The 15,588-nt window shown below is 42.7% G+C and overlaps 1 protein-coding gene across 1 annotated transcript; it reads left to right on the forward strand.

Moving 5' to 3' along the window:
- Positions 1 to 860: 860 nt before the first annotated feature.
- On the forward strand, positions 861 to 11,841 carry Mocs2 (molybdenum cofactor synthesis 2). Its single transcript, XM_052743313.1, has 6 exons — positions 861 to 976; positions 2,082 to 2,226; positions 5,849 to 5,976; positions 6,871 to 7,021; positions 7,983 to 8,106; positions 10,700 to 11,841. The coding sequence occupies exons 2-6, from the start codon at positions 2,129 to 2,131 to the stop codon at positions 10,766 to 10,768; spliced, it is 570 nt and encodes a 189-aa protein (XP_052599273.1). The 5' UTR covers positions 861 to 976; positions 2,082 to 2,128; the 3' UTR covers positions 10,769 to 11,841.
- The last annotated feature ends 3,747 nt before the right edge of the window (positions 11,842 to 15,588 follow it).

The raw sequence follows: 15,588 nt of genomic DNA on the forward strand, positions 1-15,588 counted from the left end.
AGGCTCAGGGCTCCACCACAGGCTCGGTCCTGCTCGGGAGGCCCTTCCTTCCCATCCCGTCCCTGGCTCCGCGCCTTGAGCCTGCAGCTCACTGAAAGTCAAGTTCTGTCCCTGAACTCTGGTGTCCAGGTCGTGGCCTGCATGACCGACTCCCTTCTGAAGGCTTCTAGACCTTTTTGTTTAACTGCCGTTCCTGATGGATTCATTTCGACAGAGACACACTTCTTAAAACGCACCAAATTAAGAATTACTGCGAGGATATGTGCGTCCCCTATGGGTTGACAGGCCCTGGATAATTTGCAGGACCCCGTGATTATTGCGTAGAGACCTAAGTTGTACTGAATGACAAGTAAGCCGTTTTGCATGGTCAGGTTCCTTGGTTCCCAGGCTGATTGCACACAGGTTCCTTAGTTCCCAGGCTGTTTGGCCTAGGAAGTACCAGTTTATCCAGTAATTCAAGCCCATTTGCTTTGCTGCATGTCACGTTTTGTGTGTTGTGTAACTTGAATCAAAGGTCACTTGACCACCGTGAAATGAAAGCTAGGCCTTTGCTGTTTGAGCAATTTATTTTACTTGTGTAATTCACTTCCTGACCCAGACCTGTGCTCACTGCTTTAGGATGTATGGAAGAGTCAATTCTATGTCAGTTGAAGTCAGACTTACCCATGTTTTCTAAGGAAGTGTCCCAGGATTGACTGGGGCCACACAGGTTTCTGACAGGTTTAAAAAGTATGCAGAAATCAGAACTGAGTTTAAAACTTTTGTCTCAGATATGAATCTGTGGCAGTGTTGGAGTTTTATGGGCAATTACATTTCTCAGTGCGAGTTGTTTAAAGCATCCTTTCTCGTTTCAGATTGAAGTGTTGTATTTTGCAAAAAGTGCCGAAATAACCGGAGTTCGTTCAGAGACCATTTCTGTGCCGCAGGAAATCAAAGCGGTTCAGCTGTGGAAGGAGATAGAGACCCTACACCCTGGGTAGTTAAAGTTGTAGAATGCATATATAATGGACCCTTTAGTGTTTTTAAAGTGTGTAAATTATATGTGTGTGTATGTGAGTGTGTCTTGTAGCGTGAGAGTACTAGTTGTATTTCTCTTGAAATCTTAAAACTCTGGTGTTTAGAAATGTTCAAGTGCCACAAGGAACATTGGAGGTCATTTACTAAAAGAGACATAGTAACGTGGATACCCCTAGACACGTTTATATAATCTACAGTCATTTTTGTAATTTCTAAGACACAAAATGTAAGTTCTGCCTTTTATAACAAGATGCAGTTAAAAACGTTCACTGTAAACATTCCTGTTCCTTTTCTTTAGCATACTCAAAATTTTCTGAGATTAAGAAAAAAAGAAGTATAACAAACCCCACACACTGCTGTGCTTGGGTTTTATGATATTTGAAAAATTTCCTCCTGGTCTCTGAAAGTCTGAAATGTAACTGTCTTCGTCTTTACCTCAAGCCCTTCTGGGATGAAATACAGAAGGGATTTATTTGAAAATGTTCCAGGAATACCAATAGTGCTGCTCTGCCTGCCCAGAGAGGGTTAACCCAGAACTCAGTGCTCTGTGGGAAGACGCTGCACTGTGTGCTCAGCGGGAAATACGTCTCCCTGACTAGGAGTCTGTCTTTCAGATTGCTTTTACTTTTAGTGAAGAGCTGGCAAGACCTTTGTCCTTTTGTACTGTTTTACTTACCTGGAGTAACATAGCTGTACTTGTGGGAGACCTCTCAGCTAGACTTACTACACATCTATCTACACTTCGGCCTGTGAAAAGGCCGTGTTCTGATTATGAAGGGTTTTTTTGCTTTTGTTTTGTTTGCCTAAAGTTTTGAATATTGGCTCCTGTCTAGTTTGGGGGTATTTGTTTCTCTCCCCACTCCCCGCACCCCAAACACTCAGCTTTTCAGCAGATAGCAACCTAACATACCTTTGTAATCAAGTATGTTCTTCGAGGGGGTATGCCCTCTACAGAATGAGAATGAGATTAATACCTTGTGAGTGATATGAGTTCCTTAGTGCAGCTGAGGAGATGGGAGATGCAGCTGACTTGGCAACTTCTCATCAGACTGTTTCTCTTTCAGATTGGCTGATGTTAGAAATCAGGTGATATTTGCTGTTCGTCAAGAGTATGTCGAGCTTGGAGATCAGCAACTCCTGCTTCAGCCCGGAGATGAAATTGCCATTATCCCCCCAATTAGCGGAGGATAGTACATCGGAGCTATCTAGGTATGTGGTATTTCTTCTTTTTTTTTTTTTTCAGCCAGTCTTGTGGTGAAAGATCCTACACATGACAACTTGTATATGGTTCGCTGATACTATATATTCTTTGTGAGTCTGTCTGTACCAGTCCTTTACTGATATGGCAGCAACTGGGGTAACTGTATTGATGGTAGGTATTGATGGACACTCTCTACCATCTTCCATCACCTCTATGGTAAGCAGTTTAATGTCAATGTGATGTGTCCCTTATATTCGTTTAACATTTCTTACTGAGGTCTTATTATGCTTGTATTTTGATGGTGGGGAAACAAATTCAGAGAATTCAAAATGAAAAAAAAATCAACTCTCATCTTTGGGGGCTGGGGAGGTGACTCGGTCTGTAAAGTGCTTTTGCGAACCTGAAGACTTGGGTTGGAGACCTAGCACCCTGTGGAAGGCAGATGGGGCGGCATACACATTTATCCCAGCTCTGGAAGGCAGAGGCAGATGAATCCCTGGAGTGTGCAGGCCAGTGAGCTCCAGACTGAGTAAGAGACTTAGTTTCAGAAACTAAGGTAAAAGGTGGTGGAGGAAGACACCAGTGTTGACATTTGACCTTCACCCAAACGTACATGCTGTTCAGGTAATGAATACACACACATACGTGCACATACACACAAAACCTTTGGTCACATGGTTGAAATATGGCTTTAGGTCACAGTGGCAGAACCCAAATTTGATTTACTTTGTAACACATGTGGTTGCTCCGACCCGATCCCGGCTTCCTCAGACATAAAGAAATTATGCAAGTAGGAAGTTCATTGGTCAGTGTCCCTGACAAGACAGTCCACCATTGGCCAGTACAGAGGCACAGCTTTTCAGCTGCACGGCAGTGTGCAGCTCCAAGGCAACTTAGCTCACAGTGGAGTGGGAAGCGTAGAACCATTCTTCAGGGTAGTTTGGGAGCATCAAGCTTAGGGACCGAGTCAAAACAGCTTATTTTATTGTCAGCTGAAGAATAAATGAACTGCAATCTAAATTATTCTTGATTAGAAACTCTTTAAGCTATAGATTAAAGAAAATTGATAGGATTTTTTTTCCCCACTAAAACAACAGTAAACATCCTACACAGAGGCAAAGGGTTGGTCCCATTAAAGACAAGCCAAGGGCACCTGTTTTTCTCTTCCTCACTTTCCTGGAAAGCTGTATAGCAGATGCCAACATGTCCACTCTTGGGGAATCTGTCTCAGGCCTGCTGTCTGGACACGCTAGGATACCCTGTTAGACATGGATCTTAGTTTCATGTGGACATTCTGATCAGCATATCACCAAGGTAATCTCAGGGAGTTCTACTTTTAAAAGCCTGTGTGTGTACTTGCAGCTATTCAGATAGGTATGAAAGATTGCTAATAGCATTGTATTGTGTTTGAGTGATGTATCTCAGCCAATTTTAGAACCTGCAAGTTATGTTTGAGTAGTCTTATACAATCAGAGGTATGGGGACTCAGTATGGTTGGAGGCACATAGGTGACCTATTTGGGTTCTGTGCTATCAGAAAAAAAAGGGGGGTATAAAGCAGTGGTTCTCAACATGTGGGTCATGACCTCCTTGGGGGGGGATGAATGATCCTTTCACAGGGGTCACATATCAGATGCCCTGCATATCAGATGTTTACATTGGTTCATAACAGAAGTAAAATTACAGGTATAAAATAGCAACTGAGTAATTTCATGGTTGGGGGTCACTGCAGCATGAGGATGTGTATTAAAGAGCTGCAGTTAGGAAGGCTGAGAACCACTGGTGTAAAGGATCTAAGTACCTCAGATAGCATGGAGAGAATGTTGGAAATGCTGCCAGTCAGATGCCTTTTTTTTTTTTTTAAAGTTTGATAAGAGAAACAAACACTGAATTAAGACTTCTTAGAGTCTCAGCACTTTGAACCTGTCTTTAATAACTTCTCTGAGCCTTCTTTCATTTTTCTAATCAGATGAACTGTCACAGAATTTCTAATTATGCTTCTCATAACATATAGTATAAAGTCCTCTTACCTGGCCGGCCCCAGGCTGCCTCTCTCCTTTTTACTCCGGTGCTTCTTAGCACATCATATTCTTTGTTGTTCCCAAGTCTGGACCTTTGCCACTCCCTTTCATCAACTACACCCTGTTCCTGTTTCTTCCTGTGGTCATGTCTTATCTTTCAGGGGTCAACTTTGAACATTACTTCTTTCGAGAGACCTTTGGGATCCCTTTATCTGCAACAGTCTCTGAGACCTGTTTCAGAAACTCGTTTATTTCTATTAAGTTAGCTGAATGTGGTAGGTTTGTGATTCCTCTGTGTGTGTGTGTGTGTGTGTGTGTGTGTGTGTGTGTGTGTGAATGGACACATGCCACATGGAGCATGTGGAGGTTGGAGGACAACTTGTAGGAGTTGATCCTTTCCTTCCACCATGTATGTCCTGAGCTTGAAACTTGGTAGTTAGGCTTGGCGACACATATCTGCACCTGCTGAATCATCTTCCAGAACCTGTGGTTCTTCGTTGGTTTGTTTCTCCTATACAGATATGAGCACTCTGAGGTCAGGAGTCTGTGCTTTTGTTCCCCACAGACCAGTTCCTAGGGTAGTCTCCAGCCCTTAGTCATTTGTCTTAGGATTTCTATTCCTGTGGTAAAACACCATGACCAAAAGCAAGTTGGGAACCAAAGAGTTGACGTCTGCGTACAATGTCAGGTTGTACTCCATGGCTGAGGGAAGTCAGGGCAGGAACTCAAGGCTGGAGCTGAAACAGAAGCCGTGGAGAAATGCATGCTGCTTCCTAGATTGTTCCTCATGGCTTGCTTGTCATACCTTGCTTTGACTATTTTCTTAGAGGACCTAGGACCATTAGCCTCAGGGTGGCGCCTCGCCACAGTGAGCTGGGCCCTCCCACATCAATCAAGGAAATTGCCCACCCCCCAGGCTTACCTGCAGCCAGTTTGGTGGGGAAGATTGACGTTTCTTCTTCCCAGATAACTCTAGCTGTGTCAAGTTGACATAAAACTACCCAGCGCAGTATAAACAGATGGCGTTGCATACTACTGTTTGATGGATAAATGAAAAACTAAAGAAGACTGTCCACAGTACCTCGATAGTCGGTCACAGGTGGTACCTTCTTTCCTCCATGGCTTGAGCCAGATTGTGAAGGGCCCCTTGTTCCTATGGAATCATCATTTCTTCTCTTTTTCCATCTCTTGCTTGAATAAAAGGAAAAGGGATTCTAGGTGTGGGGCTTGGTTACAGAGTGGTTAGTGATGTTGTAGGTGTGGGGCTAGGTTACTGGATGGTTAGTGCTGATCAAGGTGGTGTGGGGCTGGGTTCCGTAGTTGTTAGTGTTGACATACGTACAGATGAAAGTGGTGGTCCCTCAATTGGATCGTGCTGAGAGAGATGAACAATAGTTACATTCTTGGTGTATATTGGCACACTTGTAGAATTCCTGTAGACTCATGAGGGATAGTAATAGTTGTAACTGTTGGTTAAAACTTTAGACTCATCACTCAAATCAAATCCTCCTCTTCTACCTATAGAGCAAAAGTGGACATGGAAACAGCATGAAAGTGGAATGTGTTATTTCTGACACTCTCGCTGAGGACTGTTCACGTCTTCTTTCTAGGAAAGAGGTGGATGAGGTTGAAGAGAAGCCTAAAGACATAATACAGTTCACTGACAAGCAGCTCTCAGTGGATGAAGTCTCACAGTTGGTGATCTCCCCGCTGTGTGGTGCGGTGTCACTCTTTGTGGGTGAGTGTGTGAGCTGCTCTCTTTCTGCCTAGAAACTGGTGAGTGCCTTCCACGTTAGTGTCCAGAGTCACAGAATGCAGAGTGCCTTCCACGTTAGTGTCCACAGTCACAGGATGCAGAGTGCCTTCCATGTTAGTGTCCACAGTCAGAGGATGCAGAGTGCCTTCCATGTCAGTGTCCACAGTCACAGGATGCAGAGTGCCTTCCATGTCAGTGTCCACAGTCACAGAATGCAGAGTGCCTTCCATGTTAGTGTCCACAGTCACAGGACACAGAGTGCCTTCCACGTTAGTGTCCACAGTCACAGGATGCAGAGTGCCTTCCATGTTAGTGTCCACAGTCACAGGATGCAGAGTGCCTTCCATGTCAGTGTCCACAGTCAAAGGATGCATAGTGCTGAGTGGCAAACCAAGATTGCCCATGGAAGTGGACAGAAACTTTCAGTTTTAGTTTTATCTTAGTTACTTTTTGATTAACAAGCCTTATTAAATTACAGGGATAATAAAGGCATGATAAAAGTCAATGCTAAGAGAGAAATTTTGTACTTTCCAAATACTGAGGTAAAAAATGTATCTGTTGCTAATACTGGAAATACAGATATTTTCCTTTTAAGCGTGAAACACTGTTGGTAAGAAGAGCAATACAACTTTTTTTGGCATATGAATGCTTTCAGGGAGCTTGCTTAAATATTATTTTCTGATCATCTTGGAGATAATTGTCTTTTGTTCTCCTAGTGAAATTTTTCTTGTAGAAAATTAAAAATAGGTTTTAGAGAAATGTGCAATACTTGTTTGTAAGTTAAAAACAATCCTTAGAAAACATTCTATGAATGAAGTATTTCTGTTATAGGAAAAATTCTTATTTTCATTGTGTGATTTTGTTCTTTTTTTTTAGGGACTACAAGAAATAACTTTGAAGGCAAAAAAGTTACTAGTTTAGAATATGAAGCATATATACCGATGGCAGAAAATGAAATCAGAAAAATTTGTAATGACATTAGGCAGAAATGGCCAGTCCGACACATAGCGGTGTTCCATCGACTTGGGTAGGATTTCTTTATCTTTTGAACGTTGAATTTGGTTGCTTTCTGTCTGTATATTGATACTGACTCCGACTCCGTCTGCCAAGAACGGAAAGCTTGCGCTTTAGCCCGAGGACTGTGGAGAGGGCTCTCAGCATCTGCCTTGGCTGCTTGCTGGATTGGAGCTTTGGATGCCTCCTTCCCTCTTTTGCTCTAGTGAAATTTAACCAAGACCTTCAGGTCCTGGCCCGAGTGCCTGTGGGAATGTCTGCTTAAATCCCCGATGCCTTTAGACAGTTGTTCTGGCCTCTGGGCTTAGTGCATGTTGAAAGTTGGCTACAGATCTGAAGCTATTAAAAACAGTTCATTTTTCATACCACCAGAAAGAACGGCATTCCAGGATTTTCAAAGAAGCCAGCAATTAAGACGTCTGTCATTATTTTGTTATTAGCTATAATTTTATTACTAACTGGTAATGGTACTGGGTGTTGCTGATCCTGTTGCTCAAGATTAATTGATATTTATTATTTTTAATTGTATGTTAAGTGTATGTGGTCACTGTAGTCTTTACATACCATCTTACACTGTACTTTGTTTGAGTTAGATGGCTGGAATTAGAGCAGTGGTTCTCAACCAGTGGGTCCTGACCCCTTTGTGAGTCTAATGACCCTTTCATGGGGGTCGCCTAAGACCATTGGAAAACACAGATATTTACATTGCAATTCACAACAGTAGCAAAACCACTGGATTAGGGAGAGGACCTTTTCTTCTTAGTCCCCATCAAAGAAGGTTTATGGATAGACGCTCACTTCCACTGACTATAACTGGCATGAATTTTCATTTTCTAGTTAGCCTAGACATTTAAATGCAATAGAATGACATTATAATTCTAACATATATATACAGATTTTCCCACCCCCTTGGTGGTTTATTTCATGTGTGAATTAAGAAATAATGGTAATTTTTCATCATCATCTTGTTAAAGTTTGGTTCCTGTGACAGAAGCCAGCACAGTTATTGCTGTGTCCTCGGCTCACAGAGCCGCGTCCCTCGAAGCTGTGAGCTATGCCATCGACTCTTTAAAAGCCAAGGTGCCCATATGGAAAAAGGTGAGTGAAGAAAGCACCTCACTTTGCCGTGTGGACCCGAGTTGATGCTTAGATAAAGGACGTGCTTAAGAGTCCTTTCATAATTTGGCTTCCTGTGCCTTGCATACCTCTAGACGCTTGTGTTCCTTATCCGACATAGTGCATTTATGTCGTGGCTGTTTTCCAAGTTCAAGCATAAAAGAATCTATGCCCCAAGGAATGCATGGTGTAGAGAAGGCCTCCGTGAGTGCTGGCAGTTAGAATTTCTAGTCCGCACGCTTGCTGCAGTTCATAGGGTAATCTCCCTTCAGTTAGGACTCTACTCCACTAGAGCTCATTCTCTGGAAAGTGAGAATAATGTTAGCTGCTTAGTCTTTGGCTGAAGGAGAAACCCCCTAAAGCAAAAGAGCTTTTATCTAGTGGTTCTTTTCTCAGGGTGGAGAGTGTGTCTGAGAAAATGTCAATGGGTGGATTAGAAAACGAATAGGAACAAGGCATGCTGTTGCATATCTACATTTCCAGCAGTGTGGTGGAATCACAAGCTTTATTCTGTCCTAGCCTACATAGACCCCATCCCCATGTATATATATATATGTGTGTGTGTGTGTGTATGTATATATAAAATAAAAACATTGATAGGCCATTCTGTTGTGTTTTCTGCCAATAAGTCAAGCTAAACAAGAATGAGTAATTCTCTGGTTAAATGGAGCATTCTGAAGGGACACCTCCCCCCACCCCGCCCACGCCCCCCTCCCCCTCCCCTCCCCCCCCCAGAATGTAGCAGCATTGAACAGACAGTTCTGCACTTGGAAATCCTAGAAATGTTTACTTCTGCATCTGAGTCGAGAATTCCCGAGTTGTCCGCAGCAGTATGGCTGTTCCCAAAGCCAAGGAACAAGTTGCCAGCACACAGGATCAGAAGAGCCACACAGGGCCAGGACTATCCTCAAAGGAATGGTTGGCCTCAGTCAGTGGGAAAGATGATCAGGTGGGACACTGATCCAGGGTCTGGGTAAAATCTGATCCTCTCCGTGGGCTAAGGAGTTTAGGAACTCCTTTGGGATTGCAGGATAGGGTGTGTGTAAAGACCTCATGATTCTGAGAGAATGGAGGCAAGCCTGCACAAGGGTGGGGAGTTGAGAGCACTCCAGATGAGCTTCAAGCCATATGGCAAAGGTAGCTTTCTTCACTAGAGAGGAGAGGACAGACAGTTAAGACAGCAGATGGGGGCTAGCCCTGCAACTGAGAGCGAGAGGCAAGAGCGGGCACGTACCCCTAGTTTATGCTTCAGGGACTAGTTGAACTTTGTATTTGCTCTCCGTGGTCTGTAGGGGAGGGGCAAAGTGTGGAAAAGTGTGGAAAAGTACGGTGCTCAGAGGCGATGGAGTAGAGCAGGGAACCCAGACCCCATCCAAGAGCAGACAAGACATTAGTGACCCGGCCCAGACATGCAGGGCAGATCTTTCAGTCCAAGGATATAAAATCGCTGTTGGGAGGAAACGGAGACAAGCCAGAAAAAACAGTTCAGCAACTTAGTAGAGATGAAAGAGAGAGAGAGAGGGTGGGGGAGAGGGAGAGGAAGAGGGAGAGGGAGAAGGAGAGGGAGAGGGAGAGGGAGAAAAAGTGAGAGGGAGAGAAAGTTAGAGGGAGAGGGAGAAAGGGAGAGAGAGAGAGAGGGAGAGGATAAGAAGAGGTTAGGGGAAGGGAAGATGAGAGAAAGGAGCTGGGCAGTGGTGGCACACGCCTTTAATCCCAGCGCTCGGGAGGCAGAGACAGGCGGATCTCTGTGAGTTCGAGGCCAGCCTGGTCTACAGAGAGAGATCCAGGGCAGGCACCAAAACTACACAGAGAAACCCTGTCTTGAGAAACAAACAACAAAGGAGAGAGAGAGAGAGAGAGAGAGAGAAGAAGAAGAAGAGATGGGTCTTAGAGGTGAAAACTACAGGAATGAATTTAAGGGCAATTGAATCTGGATTTCTCTCACTGTAGAAATGAAATCTGGCTGGTGTGGAAGAGGCAGTGTTTTTCCTCTTCCTGTTCAGTTGTCTGAGTTCCAGTCTGATTCTTTGCCTGGCTCACACTTGAAGGGCATCTGAGACACAGGCAAGGGGGCTGCAGCAGGTAGAGGATCCTGCAGGCAGGTAGAGGGTCCTGTGGGCAGGTAGAGGGTCCTGCACAGAGGTCACAGTGGACTGCAGTGCAGGCCTGTTCCAACACTTCCCAGCTACTCATGGAACTTCATAGCTGATGGAAATCCAGTCCACACCTCATCTTAGAAATGTCCAAGTAGGTGAGTTTGGAAAGAAAAGAGGTTTAAAGCTAAAGACTTTCCATGTTCTCGTACATAACTTAATAACTCTTGGTAAATGAAAGTAGAGATGAAGGGGTGCGGGTGGCCCAGATGGAACTGTTTATTCTTTTCTGTCGTTGCATCTTGTCTTGTTACAACTTCTGGCCTGTCATCCATGTTTGTGCTCTTAGTGCCTCAGGGAAGTGTCGCTTCGATGGTTAAAAGGGGTGGGTGGTAGAAGCAGGTGTGCTGTTCACTTGCCTGACTTGTTCAAGTGTGTTTAGTTCTCTCATTTTGAATACCTGCGGTGGTTCTGTTTTTCAGGAAATCTACGAAGAATCAGCATCATCTTGGAAAAGAAACAAAGAATGCTTCTGGGCAGCTGGTGATTAGTCCCTTCATTTTTGGTGCACCAAGTCTTGAACGTGGTAAACCATCTCTTAGGTCACATAAGTGGAGGAAAAGCAGAATGCATGAGTGTGTGGGATGAGGGGCTGCCTAGGAACTGAAGATGGGAAGAAATGGCTTAATTTAAATATGAGATAAGGTGTCTGCTCGACCATCCTGCTGTGCCTTACTCCTAATTGTAGCCAGCTCATGATGAGTTGTGGCCTTCCTTTTATGGTCAGCTGTCCCAGGAAGAACCCCTGTCTCACAGTGTATTGACAGCATCATTGTCAGGCATGTATTAGAAAAATTTGGCAGGATTAGAAAGTCATCTGTTTTGATATATATTTTATGTAACTTAAAAATGAAACTAAATAAATCATGATTTAAACAGCTTAAAAGTAGATCCCGTTTGTTTATAGTCAGTGATAATACCTAAGGAATTTTATATTAGAGACCGCTATGACTTCAGAATCTATAATTATACAATAAAGCTTTTTATAGTTCATGAGTTACCAGTATCCTTATGACTGTACAAATTATTATAAAATTGTTCCAAAATTAGCAGCAAGGTGGTTTGTGTTAAAATGGTGTCTGATGTTTAAAAGTTGGCCCACAGCTATTTAGAGAGATTATATAATTATTTATTAAAGTAATTTGAATAGTTTTCATAATGTTAATGTAACATTACCCGGTGTGAAGTTATTACTAAACAAATTAAATTTTCTGCATATTTTTATACCAAACATCCAGTTTTTGGTTGGTCACTATATCATGGCAGGTTTGAGTGCAAAAGTCCCATGCAATTTGTTCTGAAATTTTTTTTGGCTATATTGACATATGTTTGACAAGTAAAATCTATTTAAATTCTATAATGTGATATTGATATGCTTGTGTTATAATGTGATCATCACAACCCAGATGAATAACACATCTGTCGCTTCATATAGGTTCAGTGGGGAACTTAAGGTGCATTCTGAGCTCATAAAGAATGAAAATACCAGCATAACTGGATAATTGATCTCATCTTAGAATTAGCAACATTCATAATGAGAATAAAGACTACTTTTAAACACAGAGTGAAGAGGTTTTTCTTTTTTTCTTTTTTGGCAAGTAACTTAGTAATCCTTGCTGGGGATGTCTTTCTGTATGCTGTGAATGTGTTGTTCTGATTGATTGATAAATAAAATGCTGATTGACCAGTAGCCAGGCAGGAAGTATAGTATAGGCGGGACAAGCAAAGAAGAGAATTCTGGGAAGAGGAAGGCTGAGTCAGGGGACTCCAGCCCGCCGTCCAGGGAGCAGCATGTAACAGGCACACAGGTAAAGCCACGGAACACGTGGCAACATATAGATTAACAGAAATGGGCTGAGTTTAAGTGTAAGAGCTAGTCAGTGGTAGACTGAGCTAATGGCCGAGCAGTTTTAAATAATATTAGCCTGTATGTGTTTATTTGCGTCTGAGCGGCTGCAGGACCGGCGGGTAAGAGATCTTGATTTGTCTTGACCACAGGCCAGGCAGGACAGGAAAAAAAAACTCCCAACTACAAATCCTATTTATTATATCCAAGAAAAACACATTTTATCTAATTAGCTCATCTATTCAACAAATGTTTTCTGAAAGCCTAATGTATGACAAGACTCCCACCCTGTCCCCCACCTTTATTATCATGAGAAGAGTATTCTGATGGCTGTGAGTGACAGGATAGCTATGCATCCTCAAGGATCTCTTGGTTACTTGGTCTCTGTTCCTTGGTCCACCCCTAATGATTGGGTCAGAAGGACACTTGGAAAAGAGAAAAATCTCTACCCACTTCTGTTAGTGATTTGGGGTAATCTGTCTGTCTCAACCTTCTCTCACTTTAGAACCTTCCTGTCCTTCCACCAAGATTTAGTCTGCATCTGTGGGGATCAAGAGCTGGGTGTTGGAGTCAGTTACTCTAACCCTGAAAACACATTAGGTTACTAGGCCACTGTGTATATTCTTAGGATTTTGCACTCCTGGTGTTAATGTGTTGCATTTAATGTTAATGTGAGATACTTTCAAGTTTTTAAGATATTTCTACTAGAGCTGAGAGTGGTAATGTATGCCTTAATCTCAGCACTAGAGAGGGTTTCTGTGAGTTTGAGGCTAGCCTGGTCTACATAGTAAGTTCTAGGATACCAGGGCTACACAGAGAAATCCTGTCTCAAAAACCAAAACCCACCAAACAAAAACAACAAAACGATTTTTCTATTCAAAGGCTCTTTACAAGGCTTTCATTGAAGGTAATTATGTTTTTAAAGAGCGTAGAGAAGTCATTAAAAATGGCTTTAAAGAATTATGCCTTCAGTAAGTAGGCTTGATGCTGTGTGGGACCTGGATACTGTGCTCCTAAGTCTCCAGCATGAAAATGGAGGATTAGATTTGGGGTGTGCTGGGAGAACCAGAATGGAGCATCCTTGAAAGTTTGTAGTTCAGGACACTGGGAGCTTCGTTAGTCCCCACCTAGGAGTGGCAGAGTTAATTGGTTGTTGAGTGATCAAAGGCTGACATCACCCCAACATGTAGCCATTTCCAGTTGACTGTTGAAGTGGAAGAGTAGCCTTAAAAACAAGCAGCAGCCTTTAGTAGATTGCTTGCTTTGGACTGTAACTGGGCATGAGGTGAGTTCCCTTAAGAAGCACGATCGATAATCATGGTACGTTTGTGCTTCACCTGCCTTTGAATGGGTAGAGAATGGAAAGGGTCTTATCTTCACATGGAAGTAATAGATGCTCAGCCATTGATGTAGCCTCTAGATTTTTATCTTTTGGATATGAGCTGTAGAGTCACAATATGTCTTCAGAACGTTTCCAGACAGTCGTTAAGAAGCAGTTGTTTGGATCTTGGTTTTGACTTTCTGAGTATGAACATTTTGGCTAATGGGATTCCTGGGTGAGTCTTGAGTCCCGTTTCTTTACTTCCCTCCCTGGTCCGGGCCTTGTGAACTATAACCATCACCTACCAGTCCTGTTCCCTCTCTACCATTTCCAGCCTAACTCATCCATTTTTTTAGTAGTGAGCCTTCTCACCGGTGCTGGGATCCCAAAGCCCTGAGTTTTCACCTCTGCAATCCAACAAAGTTGCCTTCCTCCCCACCTCCCATCCTGCTTCAGGCTTGCTGCTTTGCTGTGGCTGGTGTGGGCAAGCTATTCCCGCTTCTAGATTATTCTTCCTTCCCAGATTTTGTGGATTCTGCTTCTTGACTTTGTTCCAGTCTCTGAATGTCATTTGCACAGAGAGCCTTCACAGACTGACTACCCTGCTTAAAAGTAGAGTCCTGTCCGTTTCCTATGCTCGTGTTCTGTTATGGTACCTGATGCTGCCTGAAGTACTACATTCAGTAGTTTATCACCAGTAGTTTGACATTAGCTACGACTCCGTGTCACCAAAGTACACGAGCTTGTAGTGTTCACTCAAATATTTGTTGAGTGAGTAATGGTGCTGTTGGTTTCACATACTGTGTGTCAAATTAAACACACCTGACATGTAAGTTGTGCCACACACAGATGTGAAAAGGCATCTGGTTAAAGGAACCAGTGGGCTAGTCTACTGTGTGTTGTAATTATTTGAACCCTCCAGCAGAGGGCAGTAGATCCAGGCCTATAATTGTGACCGCCTTAAATCACATTTTATACTGACTAGAGTTGAGTTTAGTGTGGCCATTCTGTAAGGCTAGAGGGGTCCTTAAGTGTGACTAAGGTTTGGTCTTTAATTAGTATCTTATTTAAAAATTAAAGGTTACAGTAGGGGGAGGGACAGACTTGTAGAGAAATTTTGTTTGTAGTTTTTAATACTAATACAGAACAGGAAAAGGAATCAATTACCTTTTAAAAGTGGGTCAATAGAGAATTATTATATAGTTACCTGTATGGGACAAGATGATAGCTTTAGTGCAGGTTTTCAGATGTTAGTGCTGAGAAGGGGAAGTGGGCATAAAGTCCCAAACTGACCAATAATTTGCAATTGGTACCTGCTGGGAAATGGAAAATTAATAGAGTGTCACTTGGCATTATCAGCCACATTCCAGGGCAGACCCTGTGCCCAGGAGTAGATGGCCAACACAAAAGGATTCCATGCTTTTTTGTGCTATTTTTTTTTGTTTTATTTTGCGTGGGTTTTTTTTTGGGGGGGGGGTGGGAAGGGAGAGAGAGAAGAGGAAAATAAACAAAGTTAGTTGAGTAGGGAAGTGGGAGGGTCTGGGAAGAGTTAAGTGAGGGGAAAGAGTGTGGTTGGAATATGTTGTCTGAAAATTTTTTAAATAAAATAATATAGGTCTCTCTGTAAAGAAAAATAAAACAGAAAACTAAAAACAAAGCAATAACAAAAAGTTATTTTTCCCAGCATTGAATTTTAAGCACATGGACTCGTTTTTCTATAGAAAGCTGTATTTGGGAGTGAGAATTCACATGTAGGAATGCCTAATACCAAGTGGGAGATGTTTTAACGTTGATACAGATGGAGGCAACACAGTCACATTCTGCCTGGACTTTGCAGTGGACTGCCATGCATATCATGACGGCACTCTGCAAACTCAAGTCTGTCTAGCGTCAATTCTTCAGTGTGTTCATTTCAGTGTATGCAATTTTTTGACATTTAAGTCATCTCTCACTTAATATTCAAATGTTTTAGCTATCCTTTGCACATGGTAGCATATCAGCTGCTTTGAGTTTCTACCAGACCAGAAACTTATGTTACTGACAGTCCGAGTCTTCAGAACACATCTTGAGTGTGTTCTGAAGCAAAAGGGCTCCCTAAGACATATTGACGTGTAACTTTGCAATAAAAACCAAAGTTGAGTAGC

This window comes from Peromyscus californicus, unplaced genomic scaffold, assembly GCF_007827085.1.
Source record: "Peromyscus californicus insignis strain IS unplaced genomic scaffold, ASM782708v3 Scaffold_18__1_contigs__length_77618521, whole genome shotgun sequence".
Taxonomy (NCBI): domain Eukaryota; kingdom Metazoa; phylum Chordata; class Mammalia; order Rodentia; family Cricetidae; genus Peromyscus; species Peromyscus californicus.

Coding starts and splice junctions, on each gene's coding strand:
- Mocs2 (XM_052743313.1), top strand. CDS start 2,129: ATGTCGAGCTTGGAGATCAGCAACTCCTGCTTCAGCCCGGAGATGAAA. Junction 7,022..7,982: donor GCGGTGTTCCATCGACTTGG/GTAGGATTTCTT, acceptor ATCTTGTTAAAG/TTTGGTTCCTGTGACAGAAG. Junction 8,107..10,699: donor AGGTGCCCATATGGAAAAAG/GTGAGTGAAGAA, acceptor TCTGTTTTTCAG/GAAATCTACGAAGAATCAGC.